Here is a 27,556-nt window from a genome sequence, read left to right on the forward strand (position 1 = left end):
AAAACCAGAGTCCCATGGTATCTGGCCTAGAAGAACAATCCAGAGCTCAGCCCTTGGGGCCCCATAAGCCCCAACAGGTTAAAACCTACTGGGCTGCTCTCCATTTTGCAGTCAGTTCTGAATGATCCTGAGGTTCTGCATGGGGGGTGGGGCAGCTGCAGCACCCTAATTAACTGAAATCCTTACTATACCAGATGCTGGGGAGGGGGTGGTGGCCAGATGTAAGGAATTCTTCCTCAGCAAGCCCTCTACAGGGGCTGTAAACGAGCAGCGGAATGGCTTTAGATTTCAGTTCCTCGTTACTTCTGCTCAGAAAGGGTGAAAGACTATCAGATGGGGAACGTGGAGGAGGGGAGCAAGAAATGAAGGAGGGAAGTGATTTTTTTCATGACAGGATAATGTGCCTCAGATATAATTGAGTGTCCTCTGCACCTCAGGTGAGATTTTAGGATAGTTCAGAGTTTCTTCCAATTTGATCTAGAACACAGCTGGACTAAGATGATCCAAATCTGAAATTATGATCCCTGGAATTCCTCATACTGAGCCATAGGACGGGGCTTTTGATAAACCTCTCTCCTCTTTAAAATTGGTTTGTTGGCTTGAGGCCAGGAGGGGGCTTCCTGTCAAAACAGGTGTCTTCTTTCTCGATAACAAATTAAAATAAAACTTCGGGGCAAAGTTCATAGCCACACATAAAACTAGATGTCCTATGATATTGTTTAATGGCCTAATTTAAACCAGGATGTGGGGATCAATCTGTAGCATGTTTTGCTTTACTCTGATCTTCAGGATTATTCCTCATAAAACCAAACACCATAAAACCCGCCAGTGAGTGGCCAACTCCAGGAAGAAGCTTTTTCTACATCGACACAGATGGCCTTTTGAATAAATGGAGCAGAAAAAGCGTGGTAATGTGAAATATTCGTAAATCACTGAGTAAGCGCTAGCCAACCTCTTGGAACTTTTGTTTTCTCTGGTCCCAGATGTCTCTCCAGGCCCTGGAAGGGAAGAGGCTGGTAGTAGTGTCAGAAAAGAAGGCAACGAACCAGAAAACACCAAAGATAGCAGGTTTATACTCTTCACCACCTAGAAGAAGCCCGCATCTCAGGAGAAAAACACCTCTGGCTGGGACTTTCTGGAGTAATCCCCAGGAATGGTGCTGGAGGGAGCAGCCAGCGTGCCTGAGAGGCTGGCAGGCCCTGTGTTTGAGGACTCCCTCTTCCTAAAATCATCCTGAAGATCTCCCTAGGCTTGAAGTCCTAGCCTGAAGGCCCAGATCAGCCCAACAGAGACCTGCAGGACTCGTCTGGAAGACGGGACCTCAGCCTTCCAGATGACAGACACATGCTCTCTCTACCTCGTCGTCCTCACCAGCCCAGTCTCAGCACAGCACTTGCTGCCTCGGCCGCCTTTCCCACACTCACGCAAGACTGACGCAGCCCTACCGCTCTGAAGTCAGCAGAGTGCCACAGCCACAGAACCAAAGGAGGGAAGTGGTACTGAGACACAAACATCCTGTCCTCATGACACTGAGTGGCTCCAGCTCAAGAATCAGGGTCAGAGAGCTGATGATTTATGTGAGACAGAGCTTTCCAATGACACACATACACCCATTCTTTCTAGAGCCCTTGCTAGTCACAGAGCATTTTCTCAAGAGTCCATAGACTCAAAGGGGGCTCTTCTTTGGCTTATGAGGTCGGTGACGAGACAGCATGACAGTGACAGCCCAGCTGCGGACCAGGAAGAGCTGGAATGTGTTGAGCAAAGCTTGGGGCAGGAATGTTCTCAGGGTAAAGTGAGCACCAGCTTGCTGGAAGTTCCTTCTTCCACAGACCAGTCGAAGAGAGGGGGCCAAATCAGCCACAAAGGCCCTGGAGTGCAGGCCCCCCTTCTGTCCTCACAGCTGGTTCAGGACTCTGCATGCCCAGCTCTGTTCTCAGGCAGGCCCTCACCTCGTGTATGATCGCTTCCAGCTAAAGATCTCCTCCAGATTGGAAGAGGGAGAGGCCTCTCTCTTCTGCAGGGTCCCCCAGCGACGCCGGCCCCCCAGGAATGAAGCCCGGTGCCTGCTCAGCCCTTTCATCCTCTCTTCTGTTCTGAAGAACTCAGTCAAGGCCCGGAAGTACTCCAAGGTGACCTCGTGGCTCCAGGCTGGCAAGGGCTCCTGGCGCAGGAAGCCGCAGTGGCCTCCATGGTGACTGAGCAGGAGGAAAAAGTAGGGGTTGCTGTGAAAGAGTTCCGCGGGCAGAAAGTGGTCCGGGGGCCCGCACACGGGGTCGTCAGCACTGGAGATACACAACACAGGCACCGCGGCCTCATCCACATCCCGGAGGGGATCGTTGTGGTCCCAGTAGGTGTCCCAGCTGATGGGGAAACTCTTGGTGTGGCAGAACAGGGTCTCCTCAAACTCTCGAAGGGAGCGGCTCCTGAACAGCCTGTGGGTGTCCACGGCGTCCTGCAGGGCCGAGGCATACCTGGCAGCATGATGAGGGGCAGGGAGGGTAGGAAAGAGAGGGAAGCATGAGGAAATGAACTGACAACAGGCGTGCCAGAGAGGCAGGCCACAGGCCAGATTCTGGCCCCAGAGACATCCTTTGGCCGTATGACACTTTTTTAAACTTCCGTTTCACTGTCATCATTTAAAGATTTTATTAAGTGAACTCTATGCCCAGTGCAGGGCTTGAACTCACAACCCTGAGATCAAGAGTCACATGCTCTTCAGACTGAGCAGGCCCGGTGCCCCACTGTCATCACTGAAAACCTAGAGATGTCATATAAAGTGCAGATATTTGGGTTCTCTAAGGAAAGGGAAAGGTCTGGCAACATGGGCAGGCATTCAGGGCATTTCTTCTCTCCTGCTGTGTCACAGTTCCTACCAGGCCTGCATTCATGGCATTAGCCTGCCTCACCCTGGGGGCAGCAAGTGACTTCACAGCAGCTGATCCACTGTGACAGCTCTCCTCCTGACCTCAACTCCTGACCCTCTGTAGGCAACCTGCTCTGAACCGTCATCTCCTGAAGCCCTGCTAGAACCCCCTGGCTCAAACTATCCAAACCAGCAGGTGACACCCCCCTCCACTGTTAACATCTTTCTTCAGGTTATATTAGTCTAGTTTTTACAAGCTAACATGCTGTCCAGATAAAGGCAAATCTTGAGCAGTGGTACAGGTATTCCTAGAAAGAGCTGAGGAAGCGGCCAGGTGTATAATTACTTTACAGGGTAAGTTCCCACATGGGAGCCTGAGAGCCACTGCTCTGGGGAAGAGGGGCATTTCTGCTGTTTCAACCTCCGTGGAGAGAGCCTGGCACCCTGACTCGGAGGCCGGGATGGGCAGCTCAGTGCTTTGGGCATATCAATCCAGACTTAGCCAGTTGAATCTGGATGTGTGTCTCCAGCAAACATCCAAAGAGGCTTGCCCTGAGTTTTCCATCCCGAACTTCTATAGGCAGGGCAGATGCTAAAGGCCCAGATTTCCTCTCCCTTCCCTCCCCTTATCCTCCAGCAGGTGCCCCGAGTCAGCACTGGGTGGGGGCGGGGCACTGAATAATAACTGAGGTTATTTGGGAATGGAAACTGGCAATCAAGCCAAAGGAGAACACCTTGCCTCGGAGGCCCAGAAGTTCTGGGCCGCCATGACAGCTCCTGGGGCCATTGTTGAGCTCAGGGTTTGGCCTCCTCAGAACAAAACAGGGCAAGGAGAGGAAGAGAAATTACCATTGCTATCACTTTTTGAGCACCTACCCAGTGTTAGGATTTGAACTGAAGTGAGTCTGCCTGCACACCCCAGGTCTTTCTGCCACACCACACTTTCTGCTTGAATGTCTTTGACCCCATTTTGCCACCTCCTAGGAAGGCAGCAGTGCAAGCTGAGTCCTGGCCATTCGCTGTGGGAATGTCGCTTGGCCTCTTCAGTGCCAAAGCCTCACCTGTCACCCTAGGGGTGGACTGCTCTCCTTTTGGAGATTTTTTAAAAAGTATGTTGACATATTCTTTACATTTTTGGATCCATATCGAGGAATATGCAAATCCAGAGAATGTTAATAAATTACATACCACCAAATTTCTGATTCCTGTCACCTCTAGGCACAGACTAATAAGACTAATAAGGAAACATTCCGGGCAGACAATCAGTCCTAATTGCTTCCAGAACCCTCTTTGCTGATTCGACAAGCTGTGGGTTAAGTGGTAAACGTGTGCCGCTGCCTCGCTTACAGGTGGGGCAGGTAGGTGCTCAGTTGCTAGGACACTCTGGGGCTAACACGAGGCCATGGGGCCCCAGGGCAGGTGTCCCTGTTCTACCATAATGATGCTGAGTCCGCCCATGGCCTTTAAACCTGTTTCCCTGGTTCTGTCTAGTGGGTTTGGATAGCTTCGGAAAGCGTGTGCGGAGAGCCCTGCCCAAATTGCCCTAAACCTATGTGATTCGCTACCAGGCAGGGCTGTTTCTTCGTCAGCCCAAGACCCCTACGCCCCCCTCTTCCTTGCGGGTCTGCGGCCTCCGTCACCCACCTGCTGAGGGCCATCTTCTGGAGGAGCAGGAAGCCCCGCTCGTAGGGCCAGGGCAGGCCGGCCTCAAACCACTCGCGGCAGCGCAGCACCGGCGAGATGCAGGCGGCGCCGGTCACATAGCTGGACGAGCCGCACTCGCCCAGGTAGGACAGCAGGAGCGCGGAGCCCGAGCCCTCGCTCACCGCGAACAGAGGGGCCGCCGGGTGTCGGAAGCGGATGTAAGTGACAGCCTCCTTGAGGTCGGACGGGTCCCCGAAAGGCTGCAGCCGGGGGCTAACCAGCGGGCAGCCGTGGTGGCCGCGGCGGTGGAAGATGACCGGGTAGTAGCCGCGCTCCAGGGCGAGCAGGGAGAGGCCGAGCACGTTGCGAGTGAGGCGCCCCCACGCATTGGGGATTACCAGCAACACCGCGGGATGGCCCCCCGCGTTGGTGACCCGCTGGCCCCGGGGACAAGGTCCCACGACCCAGTCCAGGGCCACCAGCCCGTCGTCCGCTAACTGCAGGTACTCTCGGGCCAGCTCAGGCCCCGGCCCCACGGGCAGTACGAAGTGGCAGAGGGTCTGCAGGTGGGGCCCGCAGAGCCAGGAGCGCGGGCGCGGCTCCAGCGCTGCCGAGCGTCGCAAGGCGCTCAGCAGGCACTGAGCCAGCGCCGACGGTTTACAGATGAGCCTGCACCCGCCGGGCAGTGGCTCCCGCCCGTCGCTGAACTGGTCTGCGGCACCTCCGCCGCCCGTCTCCTCCTCGTGGTCCTGGCCGCGGGCCGCCGGCACAGTCCTCGCTCCGACGGCGCGCCGCAGCCGCGGGGCCAGCAGGCCAAGCAGGGCGAGCGCGGCCACCAGCAGGGCGAGGGCGGCGTCCCACGGCGGCATGGCGAGGTAGCAGAGCCCCCGGCGGCTGGAGGGCGGCAGGCGGCGGGGCCGTCCCCTCGGCGAGCTCCCCACTCTGCGGGCGACTCCGCCCGGCCGCGGGCGGCTGCCCAGGGCTCTCCTGCGCGGGGGTGGGGGTGGGCGGTGGGCGCTCCGGATTGGCCGTGGCCCGGCAGAGGCAGCCAGTTCGGGCCCGGCTCCCCTCGCCCGCCCCCAATCCCGCCCCAGGCCCTTTGTACAGAGATTGCGACAAGCTGGAGCAGAAGGTGAAAGGAGCCTAGGCCACAAAAAGGGAGCGAGGACGCGCGGGCGAGCCGGAAGGGAGTGGGGAGGGCAGCGAGCCGAGGAGTGGGGTGTTGGCGGCAGAGAGTGGGGACACTCGGAGACCGAGGATCGGGGCACGGGATAAGCATCAGAGACCCCCCCACGACCCCTCCCGTCGGCCCCGCTTAGTGTGTAGCTGCTGGGGGGAGACGATGAGTCGCTGCGTCCTCGGGCCGCAGCTGAGAAGTAGCAAAAGAAGTGAATAAACCCCAGCACCGGGCGCGGGCTCTCTGGCTCCCGCGGGGCCGCTGCAGCTGCAGCCGGAGCAACTAGCCGCTCCTCCCTTCGCAGGCTCCGACGTGTTCTCTGACCTCGATGTTTGTCTCGGCCCTGCGGGCGCCCTCAACTACACTAGAGCCCCGCCGGGCGGGGGGTCCGGCTCCGGGCCAGCGTCCCGTCCGACCGCGGATTTGATGCCCGCGCTGCATTAGCGCGCCGTCCGGACACCCCCGCCCCCCACCGCCAACACCCCGGGAGCATGGTGCTCCCAGGAGCCTGGCTGCAGCTAATGGAAATCCTCAACACCGCTCCCTGAGCAGGGCTTCCCCAGAAGCAGCAGCCCCAAGCTGGGGGAAAAGATGCATTCAGACGTCCTGCTCGGGGATGCCTGTCAGTCTGCGATGGGGCCGTGGCAGGGGGTGGGTTGCAGTCCCTTCATCATTTCAGTAGCTGGCAATTACAGGGGAACGAGGGAGGGATGGGTAAATAACCCTCTTGTAAGTCACGTTCTTTCTTTATTTCGTAATAACCCGTTTTTGCTCTACTTCGAAGTTTGAGGCTGGGCATCTCAACCTTCACCCTCCACCCAAGTTCCCGTTTTTCCTCAATCCTCAGCCAGGCCAAGGTGAAGGGCTCTGGGAAGAGGGTAGCCGAGCCGGCTCTCCCTTCTCCCCCCTGCGTCTTCCACCTCACGGTGACAAATGTCTTCCTAAGCGCATGCCGGCCATCGCTGAACAGACGAAGACAAGAGGGGAGGCGGGCGTGGGGGAGCAAAGCGGCCCCAGGCCCGGCTTCGGCTTCTTGGGACTTCTGGGACTGGGGAGGGTAGAGGCCCGAGACCCTTCGAAGCTCCTCTGGCTAGGTTCGGGCCCTCTTTGCGAGGGCACGGGTGGGATGGACTGAAGGTGAAGCTCTAGAGCGGGGACTCTCTTCCTCTCGCAGCTCGGACTTCTTGATTCTGCCCCTCTTCTAGTTGCAGGTCATACTGACGTGTCTGAAGCGGGTTTGCGGGAGGAGCGTACATCCGGAGCCACTCGCTTCACTGGGATCCCATTTCCCGCCCTTCGCCCAGCTCCATGATCCCACCCAGGCTGCAGGCCGCGGAGACGCGATGGGACGGAAGCGCGGGCGAAGGAGGGATTCCCCGCGGGTCTGGCAGCACAGTCCACTCAGGCCGGGGAACCTACACAAAACTTTTCCGGCTTCGAGTTTAGGGCGCGTGCGCGCCAAGTCCGCGGTTGTGGGCGGGCCTTGGCGGGGCGGAGGCGGGGCGAGAGTAGCTCGCAGCTGCGGGGGGCGGGGCGAGGCGGGGTGGGGGCGCGCGAGCCTGGAGCGTCGGGGCGCGCGGCCTGGGGGTGGGGGCGAGGGCGAGGGCGAGGGCGAGGGCGAGACGACGAGCGCGCGCGCCCGGGTTCTACGTGGGCCTAGGGGCAGTACGGGGGGCGACGCAGGGGCGCGCGCTCCCTGGCTTGCCAGGCGGCCGCCAGCTTCCCGGGCTGGCCGGGATGGCGCCTCCTCCGCCTTCCCCCCAGCTGCTTCTCCTGGCAGCCCTTGCGGGGCTCCTAGGTCCTAGTGAGGTAAGGCGACGCGCTGCCGAGCAGGCTTCGGCCTGGGATCCCAAAGCGCTTTGCCGAAAGTTCGTCCTGGAAGGAGGGGCGCGTGGAGGGAACTAAGAGTAACCCCCTCCACCCCCGGCGGGCTGGGCCTGGGAGGGGAGGGCAGGGCCCACGCCAAGCCCAGTGCCCCAGCTCTTCTGGGCCTTGGACCCACAGGTGGTGGCCGAGCCGGAGGAGGAAGTGGGAGCCCGTTGTCCCGAGGGCCTGTGGCCTCTGCCGCCACAGGTAGGAGCCTGATGGTGGGGTGGGAGAGAGGGGTGCGGAGGAGCAACCCGGCCCGGCTCTGGCCGGGCTGCGCCCTCCACAGTCATCCTCTGAGGACCTCTGCCAGTTCCTCTGGCCGTCAGTTGCCAATGTCTCCCTCCCAGCCGGCGGTATGGGGCCTGCTGTCCCTTTCCCTCCTCCGCACGGAGTCCCCCAGCTGCTCTAAGTCCTCTTTCCCCTCCGTGCACAGGTGTCACCGAGAGTGACTTACGCGAGGAGGAGCCGATGGCAGGTACGTACAGGCGGGAGCCCTCCTTGGTGGGAGACCGTGAGCTCCTTGCAGCCTTGCTCCGCGTTTTCTGCTTTCCAGTTCCATTCCCCACTGAGACCGTGTTCTCAGTCCCTGGACAGGGAACCGTGGGCCTCTGCCTTGTCAGTGCTGTGTCAGGAATGCTGTCTCAAACACCCTTTCATTAAATCATTCCACTGTTCAGAAACTTCAGTGGCTTTTTTTTCTGATGCCTCTCCCCACCTGCCACCCCCAGCTTTTCGGGCCCTGCCTAAATAAGCCTCATCTGACATCCCCAGATCTTTGGTTCCCCCTCCATTTGTGTTGGTTTGCTCACCTAGCTGTCTGCCCATCGGCAGGAGGCTGCAAGGGGAACTCTGACCAAAAAGAAACGATCCATGCCCCCACTCTTCTGTGTGACTGTGGGAACTCTCCTGACTTCTCTGGGCCCGTTTTCTTTCTTTCTTTCCTTCCTTTTTCTTTAAGATTTTATTTGACAGAGCTTACAAGTAGGCAGAGAGAGGCAGGCAGAGAGAAGCAGGCTCCCCACTGAGCAGAGACACCCCCCCCCTCCGAGGGGGGGCTTGATCCCAGGACTCTGAGGTCATGACTTGAGTAGAAGGCAGAGCCTTAACCCACCGAGCCACTCAGGTGCCTCTGGGACCCAGTTTTAAGAGGGGGTGTGAGTAATGTCTCTACTCCCGAGGCCTAAATGAATTGTGTGTGATGGTACTTGGTACAGCAGGAAGCTGTATGTGTGCGCCCAGGGTTACCAGGCACGAAAACCTGGGTTCATCTTGCATGGCCACCTCTGTTTCATTGACAGTGGTCAGATAGCTTCCCTGACCCTTTAGTTTTTCCTTTTGAAACATCTTTAACTTTTATGTATTTATTTTTAAGATTTATTTGACAGCGAGAGGGAACACAAGGAGGGAGAGTGGGAGAGAGAGAAGCAGGCTTCCACCAAGCAAGGAGCCTGATAATGGGGCTCGATCCCAGAATCCTGGGATCATGACCTGAGCCAAAGGCAGACACTTAATGACTGAGCCACTCAGGTGCCCCACATCTAACTCTTTTTTGAACCTTGTAAGAGCTCCAGGCCAAGAAACCTCATGCCACCTACCTGATTCCTTCCCTCAAACACCCTTTCATTAAATCATTCCACTGTTCAGAAACTTCAGTGGCTTTTTTTTCTGATGCCTCTCCCCACCTGCCACCCCCAGCTTTTCGGGCCCTGCCTAAATAAGCCTCATCTGACATCCCCAGATCTTTGGTTCCCCCTCCATTTGTGTTGGTTTGCTCACTACACGTGAGTTCCAGCCTCATTCCCACTGCTCTACCTTTGCTGCTGCTTGTTCTCCACACCAGCCTCTCACCTGAAGCTGAAGTGGGTAGCGCCCAGCCCTCCTGCCATTCATCCCATCCACCTCCAAAGCCCAGTGCAAGAGTCAGCTTTCTCGAGAACATGCCCGATCACGCCAGCCCTTATTCATCACCTTTTCCAAATTCATGTAATGCTTACTACTTAGCTTTTATAACTGAGCCACTACTCACTTTGAGTTTTATTAGTTTGCTCTTTCATTTGCATTGGTTCTGTTGCCCTGAGTTTCCTTTACGTTCCCTGCAGAGTCCAGGACTTGTCTTTTGGCATCTCCTATAACATCTGAGCGTCAGGCCAGCTCAATCAAAGAATAATTAATAGTAGTTGAAGTGTTTCTGTCGTGGGGTCATGCACCTGTTGCCTGAGTGTCCTGTATTTGGATATTTGGCGGGGAGATTGAATATATAGATAGAATCAATAAATGGAAGACCTGGTCTCCATGTGGGGGGATGCTTCTAGTCTAGACCGGGGACCTGTGGAGCCATTGTTGCAGGCGCAGAGGAATAACAGCTAAACGGTGGGGCCTGACAGCGTTAACCAGGCTTGCTGTCAGGGAAGCTGTGAGCTTCGAGGGGTGGCACCTGATGGGGAGGAGGGGTGAGAGGAACACTCAGAGGCAGGAAGGAATGCTTGCCAGCACCCAGGGCTCTTTGTCCTTTCCTGAACCCTGTAGGTGGGTCATCTGGCCACCCCCAGGATGGGAGACCTTGGGATTCTCAGAGTGCCCTGGGCCTGGAGTGGTGTCTCCATGCTTTTTTCTCTAGGCCGAGGATGTCCGCTTCTTCTACCACCCCTGCGCACATCCTTGGCTGAAGCTCCAGCTTGCCCTCCTGGCCCACGTTTGTGTGGCCCAGCCCTCACTGGCCGCTGACGCTAGCCTTACTCAGGAGCGGGTAAGTGGTTATGAAAGGTGGTTGCCTCTGGCAGAGGCGGTAGCCCTGTGTGCAGGGGAAGGAAAATGCGGAGACTTCCTCCTGCTTGCTCCCCACCTTCATCCAAGCTCTGCTTTCCTAGCCCCTGGTGTTGGCAGCATGGGGCGTGGTGCTGGAGATGGCGTGGATAGAGCCGGCCCAGGCTGCCCACTTGCTGAAGAGGAGGTGGTGGCGGAGGCAGAGGAAGAAGGCGTGGCTCTGCTCTGATGGGCTTTCTGGGTCCTTGGTGCCAAGGCCAGGTAGAGGGAGGCTGTGCTGGAGAGGGTGTGTGCAGGTGAGGGGTGCTGGGCTTGGTTGGTGGTGGGGTCCTTGGGTTACCTGGGCAGGGTAAAAGGTGACTGCTATTTCTGTCCCCAGGCTCCAGCTTTGGCCTTTACTCTGTGGAGATGGTGGCCCCCTGGTGCAGAGGAGGCAACTAGAGGGCCCAGGCACCTGTCTCCTGGTGGTGCCAAGAGGCGGGGGCTGCGGGCTGCCCTTGGTCTCCGGCCCACCCCCTCAGGCCCGAGGTTCTCCTCTGCTTCCCCGCAGAGCCAGAGGCCCCGGCAGCCAATGTTGGCTGCCCGGGCTGCCGGGGGTGAGGCGCCATCTGTGCCCACTCCCCCCATGCTGCCTGAGGGGCTTGGAGGCAATGCCAGCTCCAGGCTAGAGGCTCCAGTGCCCAAAGGGCAGAGCAGCTCAGGGAGCTGCACGTGTCCAGGGGAGGCTTCCCCAGCCCCTCAGGCAGCCGCGCCTCCGCGGGTGGCCCGGGGCCCCACCCCGCGCACGGAGGAGGCCGCTTGGGCTGCCATGGCCCTGACTTTCCTGTTGGTGCTGCTCACTCTGGCCACGCTCTGCACTCGGTTGCATCGAAACTTCCGACGGGGGGAGAGCATCTACTGGGAGCCCACGGCCGACAGCCAGGATACGGTGGCCGGTGAGCACTTGCCCTTCTTGCCTGCCCAGGTCCGCCCTGGCCCCGCTGCAGTGCTCTGACCAGTCCCCGCCCTGCCCGTAGCTGTGCTCAAGAGGAGGCTGCTCATGCCCCCGCGCCGGGTCAAGCGCTCCCGCCGGAGACCCCTGCTCCCACCTACGCCGGACAGCGGCCCAGATGGGGACAGCTCCGACTGACCTGCCCTGGCCCTGCCACCGTGGCAGGTTTGCTTTGTCCCCCGGGAGGCCGCGACCTCTGCCACGTGGACCCTGTGCAGGGTCGCCCCCTGGTGGCCAGACGGAGCAGACCCGCCTCAGCACTGCGAAGGGGCTCGTCCCTGTGGTGTGTTCCGCTCTTCCGGTGAGGAAAGGGGCCCTTTCCGCCTCCCTTGCCTGTGTTTCTAATTAAATTATTTTGGTAGAGTCTGGGATTGAACTTGTGCGGCAGCCACACAGACACTTCCAACCCAGGACGCCAGCCGAGGCCATTCAGGTTTTGTTTGAAGTGGGTGTTTACAACAGCAAGTTAGGCACCTCTTCCCCATACCTGGCCTTAGCCATAGTTTTAGGAGCCTGATAGAGCCGGATCTGCCGCCATGGTGGGGAGTGGGGAGGTGGCCCTAGTTAGGGAAACCTTATTTCCCAGTTCCTTTTCTAGAACACAAAGGCTGTCATTCTGAGTTTCAGGGCTGGAGCAGCTGGAATCTTCATTTGCTTCATGTTCTCAACAGGTTGGTCTTTCTCCCTCACATCTGCCACCTCCTCAGTCTCCCCCCCCCCCCCCCCCCATTCTCTAGCGTCAGCAACAGCACATGGTCACTTATTTATTTTTGATACAAATGTACATGACACACGTCTTGACAGTCAGCCCACCTACCACCACACAGGTAGAGCCTGGCCCCTGGGACAGAGGCAGGACAGGGAGGAGAGCCGGTAGGCACGGACATCTGCCTCTCCAGCCTTCCCAGGCCACAGCCCAGATTCCAGATACCCAGATACCGCAGGGTAGGTGCTGGCCTCTCAGAAGTTATGGGGAGGGGGCTCTCAGCTGAGTCAGGGACTCCGGGGAGCCAGCCCCGGGCTCAGATGCTCAGTTCTCTGCCCCAGCCAGCACATCCCCCTCCACAAGGGAGGAGGTGGAGGCGAGATAAAGGGAAGTGGTTTTTGTTAAGTTCATAGAGAAAGGGATATGAATCAGGGAGACAGATGAGGGGAGGCAACGGGTTGGACCCCAGCTGGTTACCAGCAGTCCCTGGCCCCAAGAATGGGGAAGGGGGGCTGACCCCTGACACTGGTCCTGCTGCTCTGGTCCCCTCACCCTTCACAGAACTCCAGATGGGCCAGGCCTCCGGAACGGCACTGCCGCCCCGCACACACACACAGGCACGCAGGGACACTCAGTTACCACATTGTTAAAATTAAGGAGTGGAAGAGGAGAAAGAAAAAAAAGTTTCCAGTGTTTGCTGCTAGGGACCCTGGGAACACAGGCTGGGGCCTGTGCTCTGGACAGGGGCCGTTTGGCATTAAAGGAGAGCAGCAGGGGGGCTGGTGGCTACAGGGCGGGGACATCCAGAGATTATGTACAAAGGAGAGGATGTCCCCGCTCAGCCCCCGATAGGGCTGAACTGGCTCATGGGGTGGGGTGCCTGGAGGGGGAATGGCCCCACTTGGAGTGTCCCCACCCGGAGTGTCCCCACCCGACCCTTGGTTGAGGGTGCCCCGAGGGCTAGGGGCTGGGAGTGATGCCTTACAGGCCCCTGCACGCTGGGGGAGGGGGAAGAGGGGAATGCTATGTACAGGGGGAGGTACATGGAATGTGGGGGACAGAAGCTCCTGCCACCCCACCTCCCCATCCTTGGGGGCTTGAGGGGGGCGGGCACCAGGGCGCCTGGCTGCCAGGGGAAAGTGGCAGCACTAAGGGCACTTGCGCCAGCGGCTCTGTTGGGGTGGGGGTTAGTGGGGGTTAGTGTCTGGAGTGGCCCAACTCCCATGGCCAGTGAGGTCCCAGGGTGCAGGTGAGGGTGCAGGGAGGGTGGTCACTGCTTCTTTTCTCGGGTGGTGATGGTGACCAGCTGCTTGGCAGCCTTGGCAATGTCGTAGGCGCACTGGATCACCTGCTGAGTCAGCAGCTGGAAGTCCACGGGGGCGCCCGGCTCCGGGGGCACGGTCTTCCGGCATTCGCTCTGCAGCCGGTAGGCGCTGGCATTGAGCAGCCGCAGCGAGCTACGCACAGGCTCCAGGGCTGGCCTCTGGAGGGGAGGAGGGAGCTGGGCCTTGGACTTCAAACCATGAGCCATGAATGTGGCCCACGGTGTGTCGTCCTCTGCACTCAGATAGGGTCCCCATTTCCTGCACCTGTCCCACCCGGAGACCCTCCGATCCTGCTCCTCTTTCCAGCCCCTGTACCTATAGCTTCTCAGCCTTTTGGCTAAGATCAAGTGCAGCCCCTGTACCTTTGGGAAGAGAGAGGCCATCTCGGTCACAGCCAAATGGATCTTCTCTGAGCAGGGCACAAAGCTTTGGGGGGAGGGGAGGGTAAAAATTAGGGTTCGCAGGAACAATGGAACACCGGTGGGACCCCTCCCCTCCGCAATACCCACGGGCCCCTAGGAGCCTCACGTCCCACCCCCGTACCTGTCGTGCTTGAATTCTTGGGCAGCCCGTAACAATTCCTGAATGTTCTTGGTGACCTGTTCCGTCTTTAGGATGACATCCTCTGTGCTGGGAAGCCCAGGGTCAAGGTCTCCATCCAGGCTTTCCAACTCTGGGTGGAAGTCATCTTCCTTGCCCAGCTCAAGAAACCTCTTCCCTTCCATTCTGAGGCCAGGGTGAGAAAGAGACATGCCAGTGGTTTAAGGCTGCCTGCCAGCACCCTCACAGACATGCTAGGGCCCACTCAGCCTTCTTCCCGGGGTGCCTCACCCAAGCAGTGGGTCCCCACTTTGTGTGTTCTCATAGTCGCTGTCGGCACCGCTGCCGTGGCGGGAAAGCTTGCTCTGGAGGATCGGGGAAGGGGCAGTAGATGACGTACACATTCACAGACCCACACAGCCCATTGCTTTCCACGTGCACACCTCACTCGGCCTGTCCCTTGCAACGGGGATGGGCACATTACCGTATGACGGCTTCCTTCCTGGGAGCAGGACAGGAGCGGGGAGGAGGGAGTGAAGGGCACGGCGGAGGCCGACACCCCCTTCCGGATCTGAAACCCAGGAGGGCTGGAGTCAGTTTTTCCTCTCTGCCCCCCCACCCCGCCTTCCAGCTTCCCAGCAGCGCGGGTCCTCCCCGTGCCCAGCCATCATCAACGCAAAGGCCACACCTGCTGGGGCTCAGAACCCATTTGCAGACATGGACCCTTGTGCCCCAGGCCCTGCTTACCCGGTAAAGGCCAGCAGGAACGTGTACTGAATAGATGGCGTCGTCCTCCAGCTCCTGGGAGATGGCACGGGAGGCATCACGGAGGGCCCCATGGCAGCTCCCGCCCTGTCTCCCTCAGTCCTTGACACCCATGAGCAACTCACAGTGCTGTGGAAAGGCTGGAGCCGGGTGGTGAGCTCATCCCCAGGTGGGCCCCCAAAGGGCTTCAGGGCGGAGCCTGGTTCATACATGGAGAAGGCCTGGCGGTCCCTGCGGTGGGCACTCCCGCCAGGCCCCATCGATGTGTGTTCTGCCCGCTCGCTGGGCAGCGGGGCTGTGGGCACTGGCCCTGGCGGCTGCCGGATCTGCAAGTTCTCTGCCTGCAGCTTGTGGATCTGAGAGTGCACAGGGTGTCAGAACCTCCAGGGGCTCCAGGCAGCACCCCACCTCTGGGAGTGGGGATCCTCCAAGCAGGACATTGGGAGCCCCCCCCCCCCATCAGCGCTGCTGCCCCTACCTCCCTCTGCAGCCTCCGGAGCTCATCGCTCAGGCTGCTGTTGACCTTCATGAGCTGTTGCACCTTTGCCTCGGAGGTGGCCAGAGCCTTCTTCAGCTCCAGATACTCCTGCAGGGTCACGGCCCCGTCAGAGAGGTCTGAGGAGTCCATGCTCTGCAGAGTGAGACAGAGGTTCATCAGCCCTCAGGGCAGGGCGTAAATGCCCACAGAAGGCTCTTCTCAAGGCCGTAACCAGCCCACTTGTCCCCGAAGCCCCAGGCTCTAAGGGAACAGAGCTGGGCCTTGGTGGAGTCCCGGGGTGGGGCAGTGCTCAGACCCGGGCACGGTTGTTCCTAGTGGCACCAGCGCTGCGCAGGGGTTCCTGGTCCGTGTCCTCATCCGAGGCCACACTGTCGTAGTCGTGCTGGTCGTCGAGGTCACTCTGGCTCCTTGCAGAGAGCTCGAGGTTGTCTGAGGACACAGTCCCATCACTCAGGATCCAGCCACACAACCCTTCCACCATGCCACCCCAAAAGGGAGCCATGAAAGAGAATATTCTGAAAAGTGCCCACTGCCCACCGCCCTATTCACGCCCTTCCCACCTGTGGGGCTGCTCAGGCTCTTGCCCTGCTGTCTCCTCTTGGCCTCGCTGAGAATGTCTATGATCAGGGTGGCAAACTCTCGGGCATTAAAGCGGGCTAACTTCTGCCGCCCCTACAAGCCAGAAAGAACCCAGCTGGCAAGATGGGGCCCCTTCTAGGTGACAGAGCAGGGGGAACCAAGCTGCAAGGGAGTCCCCTTTTACCTGGCTCATGGCCAGAGCAGGGGGGGTCAGGGATAACACTGATTCTGGGTGCTATGGGGAGCTCCTGAGGCTGGGATCCTCCCCCTACCCCCTGGAAGTTGCTCAGCAAGTGGCTCAAAACCAGCCTCATTCCCATTTCCCAAGCCCAGCACGGGCAGAGCCCTGAGGGAAGCCTAGGCCGGGAGAGGAGAGCAGGCCCAGGCGGCAGCCATGGAGCAAGGGCAGGGCCCACAGAGCTGGCAACCCCCGGAGGGAAGGAGATAGCCCCAGGCCCCTCACCTGATTCCGTGTGGCCGAGTATTCGGGGTTCACAGGCAGGAAGGGCACGGCACTGCGCTCCGTCACCAGGGTGCTGTGGTTCTGGGTGGCCAGCCACACTGCAGGGGAAGGGCAGGGAGCACGTCAGCCAGAGTGTCCATGCGGCCAGGCCCATGGGGCAGAGGTGAGGAAGTGCTGAGCACAGCCTTCCTCGCCCCTCCCCAAGCCCACCAAGTGCTGGTGTGCAAAACAGGGGTGGTCTTCAGACAACGGAAGCAGGGTCCAGTCAGGGCAAGGCTGGGCGAGGCCAGCGAGGCTGATGACGAGCAGAACAAGGCAACTCCTTCTTGCCAGGCCCAGCCCAGAGTTTGGGCTGGAATCTGGCTGTGGCCCGGAAGGAGTGGTGTAGGGGGACGGAGTGGGACTGGGGAGTGAGCCGAAGTGGGAGGCAGCCAGAGCCGAGATGAGCCCCAGTCCAGAGGTGGGGGAGGAGAAACGGCCACTCACAGCCAGCAGGGGCGGCTCTGTGGAGCTGCTGAGCGAACCAACCCCAAGCAGCCCCTCTCAGTCCCCAGGAAAGGACCAGAGAACCACAACAGGGCCTAGCCCTTCCCCAGCAGGTGAGCAGGTACCCTCATCTCGTCTACCCATGCATGACCTCTGATGCCCACTTCGCTCACCGGCGTCATTTTCTCTTCTATCCACCTCGTCGTACACGTCCATGGCAAGTTCCTCAAAAAGCCGGTTGCTGAGCTAGAGACAAAGAGGGGGACAGAGGCTTTGTCAGATCAGTTGGTCCCCAGTACTGACAAGGCCAGCTCAAGCAAGAGGTCCTAAGATGTGGGGAATGGCTTGTGTTCCATGTGCTGCCCAATCCCTGTAGTCTCAGAACTGGAAACTGGGGCAGGGGTCTCTCTGTCACGCTCCACAGTGGGAGAGGACAGGAGGGAGACCAGATCAGATTGGTCAGAGGTGAAGCCAGGGCCCTGGAGCCTGCAGAGGGCAGAGCCAGGGTCGAAGACAAAAGCCAGGGAGGTAGGGGGAAGGGAGCCAGGAAGGCAAGAGTGAGGGGCAGGCACAAGACTTGGAAAAGGATACCAGGTCAGAGGAAGGAGGGGGAGTGACGGCAGGGGTGGAGGGTCAGAGATGCGGACAGCTCCTAGTGTTAGAGCCTGTCTATCCAAGGGGACTCACCGCCTGCAGCTTCTTCTTGGCGGCTTTGGCCAACTCGGACAGGTCTAGGCTGTGGATAGAGGGAGATGGGAACGGGCAGACATGAGAGGTGGCCAGGCCCCTGCCGGTGACGCCTGAACATGCAAGGACCCAGGGAAGACAACATTCTAGATGTTGTACACCAAGCACAGCCCCCAGCCCAACCTCCAGAGCTTGCCCCCATGGCAGGCACCATATACCTCTGAGACATGCACTTTTGCCGAGATCTAAGTCCAGAGAGAGGCAGCAGAGGAAAGAACAGGACAGAGGCAGCAATTACCCGGGAGCAGGGCGACAGGCGCACACCCATGGACACCATGCACACCACGGAACTCATCTCCCCCCACCCTAACCTGCTCCTCCACCCTCCTGCTCTGTCCCTCCGAGCCCCACTCACCCACACCAGCGTCTGCTCCTGGTGGCAGGGGGCACTGGAGATCCCCTCACCCTCAAGCCCCAGGGCAGCTGTCCCCGGGTTCCACCATCAGTCCCTCATCCCTGGGCCTTCGAATCAGTTTCTTCACCCATCTTCCCACTTCCAAGCTCGTCCCCACAATCCCTGTTTCCAGCCAGCAGCCGGGGGATCGGACCACTCTACCCCTGGCCTTAAAACAACTCAATGACCAAAGATACGTACGGCATACTTCAGCCGCATTCCAACAAAAAGCTCACTTAAAAAATATGCTCCGTGCTTAGCATGCATCATTTCACTTAATCCTCTCAAGAGCCCCAAAAAGGTAGGTGCTGCTGAACTCCTTTCCGGGGGTAACGAAGACTCAGAGAGGGTTCAGTAGCCTGTCTGAAGTCAAACACCCAACACATGGCAGAGCTGACTCCATACATTGTCTCCTCTTGCTGGGGCTCACAGGGTGGGCCGTTCTCTCGTCTGTTTCTATTCCGGTCCCGCTCCTGGGATTCCCTGCTCCTTGCACGGTGCTCCAGCTGCCCCGACTGCCCGCGGTGCCCAGCACGGCTTTGCTCCTTTATACCATCTCTGCCTTTACTTCTCTCGCTGCCCTCCCCCCCGCCCCCCGAACTAGAGCTGTCTGACTAGGCAGCTTCACTCTCTAGACTGTAAGCTCCTTAAAGGCAGAGATCTTGTCTGAGTCACCTGTGTCTCAGGGCCAAGAACAGCGGCCGGCACCAGGAAGGTGTTCTGTCACCATTTCCCTGAGTACACGCCCAGATGTGTTTGTAACACACACACCAGAAGCATCCAGGTACACACACGGCGCAGAATAAGACCAGAGAAGTAGGAGGGAGTCTCGAGTCTCGGCGTCTCATAACAGAGAAGGTCTGGGTTCATGGATCCAAGGTGCCTAGGCCTGACCATCCCTGTTTGCCCACGCTAGCCACTGGAGAGGGAGGGGAGCCTCCTCTCTCTGAGATCCAGGCCTGCAGGCAAAGCTTGGCAAGACTTGGCCAGCAGAGGTGGCCAGCAGGTGGCGCCAGCAACCATCTTGTGAGCCAAGGGAGTGTCCCCCACGCCTAGGCGCCAGAGGCTTTGCTGATCACAGACAGAAACACCTCAGTGGTGCTGTGCCCTGCCCCCAGCCCCACTCAATTTCTGAGCACGCCACAGAGACCTGGTCAATAGTCCCAAAGTGAGTCAAATCCCTGGAGCCCATATCTTTTTGTCTAAAGATTCTCTAGTGGGGTGAGTGCCACTGGAAGCAGAAGGCAGCAATCCACCATTCCCAGGGGTGTTGCTGGTACTCAAGCCTGTGCGGGAGAGCCGGGGGGCTCGGGCTGTGCTGGTCACGAGCCAAGCTGGCATTTGTCACCTGCCTTGGGGCCCAGCATCGGGGAATGAAGACTGGACAGAAATGCTTCTACTGCCAGCCCCCAGATGGTGGGGGACCCTAAAGCCTGGGGAGAGGGAGGGGTGGAGGCACTGAGGCCCAGACACCCAAAGGATAGCCGATAGCCTCTGGGAAGGGGCATCAGGTGGGCACTCACCTGTCAGCCATCTGTGGGATGATGTAATGCCCATTCTTGTGATCTGAACAAAAATAAAAATGCCAAGTCACTGGTGCGGGGTGGCCTTCGCAGCTGGGAGCCCACTTCATTGCCATGATCGGGGCGTGGCACCCAGAAGTGTCAGGGGACAGGGAGGAGGGCAGGCCACCCCCAAGCGCCCTGGGAGCGGACTGAAGTTAGGCCCACCCCCACTCCCCATCCCAGCGTGTAGGAGCCCAGAGCCTGCATCAATTTCACAGGAGCCAGTTGCCTAGCAACACTGTTTCCCAGCCGGCTTTGTCACCATGGCACCTGCTGCTGGGGTGTGTCTGGGTCCCACCTGCCTGGCCCAGCCAGACCCGCCCCGAGCTCCGCTCACCCGGCTTGCGTCCACAGAGATAGAAGGCCAACCGGTCAGTGAGCTCATACTGGCACTCGACTAGCCTTTCCGCCAGCTCATGGTGCCCCGCCTGCCTGTGGGGAGGGGGCATGCCTCAGCCCTGCAACGGCCGTCCACCACGCCCACCCAGCCCAGCCTCACCCACCACCCGGCCCTCACCTGGCATAGTCGATGGGTGTGCGGCCATTGACATCGGGGGAGCCAGGATCAGCCCCATACACTACAAGCAGCTCAGCCTGCAGGATCTGGCCCGCCTTGGCAGCCACGTGCAGAGGTGTGGTGCCCTTCTCTGGATGGAAGAAGTTGGCCTGGGCACCCAGGGACAGCAAGCGCAGACACGTCTCCAAGTTGCCTGTCCGCACACTCGAGTGCAGTTGCTGCGAAAGGAGCAGAGTGTGCAGCAGACGTGTGCGTGGGGCCCCTCCCCTCCTCCAGCCACACCACATAAGGCAGCTGCTGGGCCTCCCACCGGCTCCCAGGGGCCCAGCTGGAGTTGGGCTGTGAGGGAGGACAGAGGTCGGCCTGGCTGTCAGTCACATCTACCTGTGCCGTGAGCACTGCTTGACACAGATGGTGTCTGTCAGGGAGATGCTGGGATTTGTTTCCCATTTTACAGACAAGCAAACTAAGGCTCAGAGGAGCTAAGAAACGGCCCCAAGTTCTCCCAGGTTTTGGATGGCAGCTGGTGGGGTTTTAGCCCTGGGGTGTCCATGGAGGAGCTAAGGGGCTCAGCTGCATGCCGTTGACCATGCAGTCTTGTCTCCCTGCTGCGCCCACTCTTCTTGCCTGACCCCAACGCCTCTGGGGCCTCAGGCTCTGTGGTGACGAAGGAGCGGGCCCTCAGGGTGTCGCAGGTGTCAAGAGAGGAGGCCCGCCCATCCCCCGGGGCCCCTCCAACCTTGCTGAGGTCTTTGGCAGTGACCCCGTCGTCGTCCCGGCAGGGAAGCTTGTGCACGAACGCCAGCATCTGGTACTTGGCCCTGATGAACTCTGACTTGATGGGGCTGGGCGGGCACACGGGGCGCATCGAGGAGAGCGGGAGAGGCTAGTCACCCGGCCACCCTTGGATCCACGTCCCAGGCCGCGAGGCCCCTGCCACCAGCCCTCCAGCCCAACTCACTGGACTTTGTCCTGGGGGTTGGCTTTGCGCCTGCCGCTCTGCACTTGCGCGGGATCCAGCAGAGAGTGCTCCCAGATGGAGTTGGCCCCGTTGCTGGCGAGCGTGTGCACCATCTGCAGGGAAGAGGCGCCAAGTGCTGGTGCCCGCTGTGCGCCAGCTACCAGGGGGGTGGGGGGGCAGCGCTGGCCACAGCCGGCATGGCCGGAGACAGGACTGAGGGGGTCTCCCATGTGCCTGCTGCCAGCACCCTGCCACCCCACCCAGTCAGGCTGCCTGAGCACGTAGGTCCCCTGTAGCACTTCGGGTCGCCCGGCAAGCGTGCCACAGCTCAGAGAGGTTAAGCGACCTGCTTGGTGCTACATGGTCAAGCTAAGACATGGCAGGGTAGGGGAGAGGGCCCCGGCCTGGGAGACCCCAGTCTTAGCACCTGTGTCTGCCAGGCCAGAAGAACAGGCTGGGTTCTGCCCTCTGGGAGCTGCTGGATCCAGGGTGGTGTGCGCGGGGGCGCGTGCACCGGGGGACCAGCTGGACAGCCACGTACCTGCAGCAGTGTGGGAGGCCAGGCACTGTGGCGCAGGTGCTTGACGACAGAGATGTGGCGGCCCAGGCTCCGGTGCACGCTGCAGCACTCGTCGCACACCAGCACGCCCCTGCTGATGGAGGCCCAGCCGGGGTCTGCGGGGTGGGAGCTGGGTCAGCCAAGCCCAGATCAGGGCCACTGTCTCCTGTGCCCCTGCTGTGGGCTCACACCAGGCTGACGCAGTCCCTCACTCAGCTTCCCAAAGCCCAGGGAACAGAGGACCATCGGGACACACAGGTTACCTACCCATGAGGAAGCCTAGCTAGGTGTAGGAGGGATTTCCCCTAAGGTGCACAGCAGACTGAGAGCTGTGCCTGGGCCTGTCTGGGGGGAGGGGGTCCCCAGGCCGACTCAATGGGCATGGCTTCCTGTCCTGCAGCCATTCCCAGGGAACAAGACAGCTGGCCCAGACCTCCCTCACGGGGGACCTGCTAGACAGCCCTAGGCATTCCTCCTGGGTCTGGGCAGGGCCCCATCCCTCCTGCACCCAGGCTTCTGTGGGACCCACAGGCTCTCTGACCTGACCCATCCCACCGTTCTACAGGGTCCTGCCTCCACTCTCTTCTTAGCTAGAAGGAGGCCTCTTCATGCTGAGCCTTCTACTATCATCACTGATGGGCTGAGCGGGAGCCCCTCTTAAATAGGGCCGGAGAGGGTAAAGGAACTAATGCTGGATACCCACCACGTACAAGCTGGACCTGTACACACACTGTCTCTCACCACTGTCAGGCAAGGCAGGAAATGCTATCCTTGCTTTCCCAATTAGAAACAGCAGCTCAGAGAGGTTAGAGCGCTTGCTCAAGGTCACACAGCTAACGAGTGGAATTGCTGGGACGTGGACCCAGGCTCTGAGATGCCAGACACTGGGCCATGTTCACACCCAGTGCTCTCCCTTTTGCTCTTGCCCCTAAGGGGGAAGCCCCAAGTGGGCAAGGGCCCTGGAAGCCACTCCCCACTCCATGGGGAGAAGCAAACTTTGGAGATAAGAAGGAGGGGCCAGGAGAGGGTGGGAGCTCCTGGGGTCCTTTTCAAGGGCAGAGGAGATGCCACCCATCCAGGGCCCCTTGGGAAGCGGGGAGGAGACAGCTGTATACAGCTCAGGCTGTGGAAAGGTCATGGGGGAGAAAGCAGCCATTGTGTGCCTCAAGAGAGCGGGGGCAGGGAGCCTCTCTCCCACGACACTGTGCTCTGCCCAGGCCCCCTGCCCCAATGTCAGGAAGCCCTGTTTTTTGGGGGGAGAGTGAGGGACTGGCTCTCTGCATGCCTGGCAGTGCTCAGGGAGTCCTGAGGTGGGCATGGGCCCCCCAGGGGAGGGTCAGACTTGGGGTAATGAGAAACTCTCCAACCAGAAGGCAATTCTCAGACCCTTCCCTTCAAGGACTTCCATAGAAGTTCCCAAGAGAATCGTAAGGAGACTGAGTCAGGCAGCAGCCTGAGTTCTGCCTACAGCAAGTATCCCCTCCATGGGGACAGGGAGGAAACAAGAAGTGAAAGAGGGGGTTCAGCTATTTGGGTCTGGGCTTCTTTAAGTGTCCCACAAAAATACAGGGCAACAAGGTGCCTGCCATATACTTTTCTGGGAGTTGATCCCAGGGACCCATTGCCTGTACCAACAGGGGGAACCCTAGGACACTCTGTTGGTTTTACCCAAACAGGGAGGGACCCCAGTGAGGCACATGGAAAACTCCCTCCCCCCACTCCCAAGCACCACTGGGTGAGGGGTCTGCCCGCCAGCCACCTCCGGCAGCTCAAGCAGGAAGCTGGAAATGACGCAGCCTAAATTCCTCTTGTTGAAATGGTGGGGTTTCCTGTAAGTGGGGAGCCGCCCAAGCCAGGATCATAAATGGGCTGCCCTAAGGCCTCCACCCCAGGCCCCCGGGCTGACCGGAGAAGCCAGGCCCGAGAGGACTGCACAGATCTCCAGAGCCAGGCCAGACATGGTGAGCCTCTAAATACGGCAGTGACCAAGAGATTCGGATTTGGGGAATTGGGTCCCAGGCTCTGTTCGGCACTCACCTAGCCTGGAGGAGGGGTCCTACCTCTCCTCCACAGTGACCTAAAATAGGAAGGTTGAGCTGGGGACACTGTCCTGGCAGGGGGAACACTGGGGCCAGCTCAGTTCTTCATTACACAGATGAAAAGCCCACCCTAACCCTACTACCGACTTCTTAAATGCCCAAGGGGCTTTGGGCCTACTCAAGCTGGAGCCGCTAAACCTCACTTAGGCCAGTTCGTCAGGCCAGAAGGGTTTCTGTAAGTCAAATGACTACGGTGGTTTAAGGTTAAGGGACCCTTGCCCCCAAGAGGCCCCTTAGGTCAAACTTGGGGTAGAAAGGACAGGGACATAAGGTGTTTTGTTTTTAGTAGGCCCATGCCCAACGGCCCGATATGGGGCTTGAACTCTCGACATCAAGAGTCAACCGCTCTACTGACTGAGCTAGCCAAGCACCCCCAGGGAACATCTGGTTTAGGAGACAGTGGTAACCTCCTCAGCATCCTGCCAACCTTCCCCCAGGGCTTCTGCCTCAGGACAGGGGGCCTGGAATATATGGGCAAGCGGTAGGAGGGGTCTTAGGAGGGATCCTGGGATGACATTAACCACGAAGGCCTCTGCTAAGGTGAACTCAAGTCACCACCCAAAGCCATGACCAGCCTCTAGGGGCAGCAGGTCTGCTATAAAGGCCTGGGTCTCCTGAGCAGAGCCTCCCTAAACAAAGGGAGAAGCCCGCCATCTTGAAAGCAGGTAAGAGTAATCCATGGGGATAAAGGTCAGGATGACTGTTACCTCTGGGGGGCAGTGTTGACTGGGAGGGGGCAGAAGAAAGGCCCAGAGAGCGACAGGAATGCTCTACCTCTTGACTGGAGTGGTAGTTACACGGGTTAGCGGCTTAAACTGGAAGGTGCAAGAACTCGGCTGTACGTAACTTCAATCTCAATAAAAGTGGAAGAAAGCCCCCATTCACTCCCACCCTGCAATCCATATAAGCCTGTGGGTTTCCAAATGTCCCTAGCCAGTAGCATCCTTGCTCACCCAAGAGCCTATAGGGCAGGCACCCCAAGGTCTTCACTCCTGTGACCTGGGCTGCCAAGGTGGGAGAGTTGAGATGGAGACCCTGGGATGAGGAACAGGTCTGTGGGCTAGGCCGGGACCATGTGGCAGAGGGAGTGGAGGGGAAGGAAGCAGGGAGAACACATTCTCCAGAGTGCCTGGACTCCTGCCCCTCCCTTGGACTCCCAGGACAGGCAGGTACACATGTGGCACCTGGCAAGGGGGCACCAGCAGCCACAGCGGTCATGGCATGTCCAGCCGCCTTACAAAATACACCTGTCACATGTATGCCCGGGCCTGGAAATGGAGGGAGGACATCTGCGGTCAGCCTGAACCTCACCTTTCACCCCTACAGCCTCCCCCCATTAACCAGCCACAAAAAGGCCACGGCCCCACTCCTAGGGCTGGAAGCCCTTTCACAGCGAAAGGAGCCTATGACCGGGTAAGAGGCAGAGGCCAGTGGGGTCCCAACAGTTGACTACCCTCAAGCCCTGTACCTGGGCTGCTCCAGTTCCCACACGGAGAGCGCCACTCCTTGCATCAGACAGTGGGAGAATGGGGTAGCCCCAAGTGGCCAGCTGGAGTCCTAACAAGCATCCAAACACTCAGGGAGTGCCTGGTATGTCATGTGCCAGACACCATGCAAGGCGCCGAGGTAGGGTGAGGGCCAAGACTTTGTCAGTACCCTGCCTACCTCAGTGTCCCCACCACCTGCCTCTCCTGGAGCTGTGTCCTGGATCAGGGGGCCCTAACCCTTACCCTAACTTGTACCTGGTGCACCTGTGCCCCTGTGCAACAGTGACTGCAGACCGGAATCAAGCAGTCCAAGACATCTGATAACACACCTCCTCCCTGAACCCACTCGGCATCCAGAGACTTGAAACAGTCAAACGTGGTGGAGAAAGGACAGCTGCCTTGCTGATTCTGCCCTATGTCCCTTTAGCTGAGTATCAGAAGCACAGACTTGAAGATGGGATGGTCTTCAAAAACCATTCTACTCCAACTTCTTTGCCTCACAATTGAGGAAACTGAGGCCCAGAGTGAGGAAAGTCTTGCCATGGGTCACAGTGAGGGCCTAGGATGAGTGTCTGCTGAGCACCTTCCTCCCAGTCCTTCTGGATCTTCCACCCTCACCCCCATGCTATGCCCACCCCCGAGAGGTATGGAACAGCCTGGGACAGGCAGAGAGGGCAAGCTCTAATCTGAGCCCTCCCACCCCCAGACCTGCCTGCAGCTGGGAGAAGGGGATCACAGTCTCTGGCTCATCAGGGTAAGGATCCATCAGCCCCGGTAGCTTCTTCATGGCCTCCAGATGGTGACATGCCCTGAGAGGAGCCCCGGGTCACAGCCACCCAGAGTACCCTGCCTCTGCCAAGCCCCCACAGTTACCCAATATTCCTCATGCTAGAATACCAGAGCATCTATGGTTCTCAACCTGTTGGGGTCCTGGGCCTGTCCAAAGGGTGGCTGGAAGTTAGAGCCCATGGAACTTCCCACTCTCACACTTAATTGTGCTCTTAGTCCCCCTGGAGTTCAGAGACACCCTGAGCCTGCCCAGAGGTCTCCCAGCGAGATAGCTCCTTTTCTAAAAAAGATGGACAAGAGCCAGGGCTTCCTTCCCCAGGCCAGCTGTGGAGCCCCATCACTGGCAGTGTCCTCCCACAACAGCAGGTAGCAGCAGCCTCTCAGGTCACTGCTCCTCACTTCCTCAGCAGCTCCGGGGGCTTTCACATCAGCCTGGACCTTACCGTGCTGGGAAGAAGGGAAACACCACAGTAAATACAGCCAGGAAGCCAGCCCGGTCCTGGGAATCCAGACAACGCAGGGGTACTGCTTCCTGCCCATTTCTGGCCAGAGGGGGCCACAGGGGCAGGAGGGGTCAGTGTCCAAGCTGGGACAATGCTCAGCCCACCTTCTCAAGCAGGCCTTCACAGGGCACGGGGACAGCTGAGTCTAGTTGCTCATAGTCACCAGGCAGCCTGGGGATGCCTCCGAGGAAGATGCCCAGGCTGTACTGGCCCTCAACACCAGGCCCTGCAAGGAGCCCCGGCCTTGGTAACCAGGGGCAGGGAGTCCTCGGAGCAGCTACCCCTCGTCTGCTCACGAGGAAACACTATCCAGGCCCCTCCTGGTCCATCTGCCCAGCTCTCTTGCCCCTTGACCTCCGCCACCTCAGCGGGCGCGCAGACCATGCGAGCAGCAGGTGCAAGACGCGGGGGTGGCACTGAGATGACACAAAACCACACTCGCCCCCACCTCCTAAACCTTGCTGGCCTCCGCCACAGCCCTCCCGCCACCCCAGGCTGGCGCTTCCGTCGGGATACAGAGACAGAAGGGGGGGGCAGCTAGCTGCTTGCCTCCCTCAGACTGAGGGGTGGGAGGTGGCGCCGAGAATGTCCTTCCTCGCTCGTCCACGGACGCAAGGGAACCGAGGCCCCCCAGCCGGCCCTCCCGCCAAGGACACGGCTCCGCAGTGGCCTGGGCGGGGGCCCAGGCCGGAGGCCGCAGCCCCCCGGCCCGGCCCCGCCCTCCGGCCCCGCACGGCGCTCCCGCCAGGCCCCGGCGCCCGCCCGGCGGCCTCGCCGCACGGTCCCGCCCCCGGCCCGGCCCCGCTTACCCGGGGCGCTGCAGTCCGCACACACCTCCGCCCGCGGCCCCTTCCGGGACATCCTCAGCGGCGACGCGGCCGCAGCCCTCTGGGCCAGCGTGGGGGGCGCGGGCGGCGGGCCCGGGCGGCGGCGGCCCCTGCTGCCCGGCCCGGCTCCGGCAAGGCCCCGGCTAGGCTCCGCGCGCCCGGCCAACCGTCCGCCCCCGGGGCTGGCCCGGAACCCGCCGTGCCCGCCTGCCCGCTCGCCCTCCGGCGCCCTCCGCCCCGCGCCGCCCCGCGCCGCCCCGCCGCCGCTCGCCGCTCGCTCTCTCCGCCCCCTGCGCGGCTCCCGGCCGCTCCTGCAGGAAACCGCGCAGGCCCTGCCCACCGGGGGAGGGGCGGCCCGCACACCCGCCCCGCCGCCCGGCCCTGCGGGCCGCGCCTCCCGGAGAAAGGAAGCCGGCAGCGCGGGCGGGAGGGGGC

At 59.9% G+C, this 27,556-nt stretch overlaps 3 protein-coding genes across 5 annotated transcripts; 1 reads left to right on the plus strand and 2 right to left on the minus strand.

Moving 5' to 3' along the window:
- Positions 1 to 1,042: 1,042 nt before the first annotated feature.
- On the minus strand, positions 1,043 to 7,103 carry ABHD15 (abhydrolase domain containing 15). Its single transcript, XM_047707232.1, has 2 exons — positions 4,511 to 7,103; positions 1,043 to 2,474 (listed from the first exon to the last, which is right to left on the minus strand). The coding sequence occupies exons 1-2, from the start codon at positions 5,377 to 5,379 to the stop codon at positions 1,949 to 1,951; spliced, it is 1,395 nt and encodes a 464-aa protein (XP_047563188.1). The 5' UTR covers positions 5,380 to 7,103; the 3' UTR covers positions 1,043 to 1,948.
- A 188-nt stretch (positions 7,104 to 7,291) lies between these two features.
- TP53I13 (tumor protein p53 inducible protein 13) lies at positions 7,292 to 11,676 on the plus strand. Of its 2 annotated transcripts, none has more exons than XM_047707233.1 (7): positions 7,292 to 7,574; positions 7,692 to 7,760; positions 7,990 to 8,031; positions 10,174 to 10,302; positions 10,424 to 10,615; positions 10,699 to 11,254; positions 11,336 to 11,676. In XM_047707233.1, exons 1-7 carry the CDS (start codon positions 7,425 to 7,427, stop codon positions 11,446 to 11,448), a joined length of 1,251 nt encoding a protein of 416 aa, XP_047563189.1. In that variant the 5' UTR covers positions 7,292 to 7,424; the 3' UTR covers positions 11,449 to 11,676. The 2 variants fall into 2 exon arrangements, with proteins under 2 accessions (XP_047563189.1, XP_047563190.1); XM_047707234.1 differs by lacking the exon at positions 7,292 to 7,574 and adding an exon at positions 9,397 to 9,539 and having other exon boundaries at positions 7,696 to 7,760.
- A 1,318-nt stretch (positions 11,677 to 12,994) lies between these two features.
- GIT1 (GIT ArfGAP 1) lies at positions 12,995 to 27,394 on the minus strand. Of its 2 annotated transcripts, XM_047707231.1 has the most exons (21): positions 27,104 to 27,394; positions 21,399 to 21,532; positions 20,858 to 20,970; positions 20,636 to 20,741; positions 19,897 to 20,114; positions 19,717 to 19,811; positions 19,338 to 19,380; positions 17,579 to 17,605; positions 17,361 to 17,409; positions 16,847 to 16,919; positions 16,188 to 16,285; positions 15,706 to 15,817; positions 15,441 to 15,574; positions 15,125 to 15,277; positions 14,772 to 15,002; positions 14,629 to 14,682; positions 14,366 to 14,452; positions 14,173 to 14,246; positions 13,885 to 14,067; positions 13,704 to 13,767; positions 12,995 to 13,499 (listed from the first exon to the last, which is right to left on the minus strand). In XM_047707231.1, the coding sequence occupies exons 1-21, from the start codon at positions 27,153 to 27,155 to the stop codon at positions 13,287 to 13,289; spliced, it is 2,313 nt and encodes a 770-aa protein (XP_047563187.1). In that variant the 5' UTR covers positions 27,156 to 27,394; the 3' UTR covers positions 12,995 to 13,286. The 2 variants fall into 2 exon arrangements, with proteins under 2 accessions (XP_047563187.1, XP_047563186.1); XM_047707230.1 differs by lacking the exon at positions 17,579 to 17,605 and having other exon boundaries at positions 27,104 to 27,294.
- Positions 27,395 to 27,556: the final 162 nt, after the last annotated feature.

Source organism: Lutra lutra, chromosome 16, assembly GCF_902655055.1.
Source record: "Lutra lutra chromosome 16, mLutLut1.2, whole genome shotgun sequence".
In the NCBI taxonomy this organism is placed as follows: domain Eukaryota; kingdom Metazoa; phylum Chordata; class Mammalia; order Carnivora; family Mustelidae; genus Lutra; species Lutra lutra.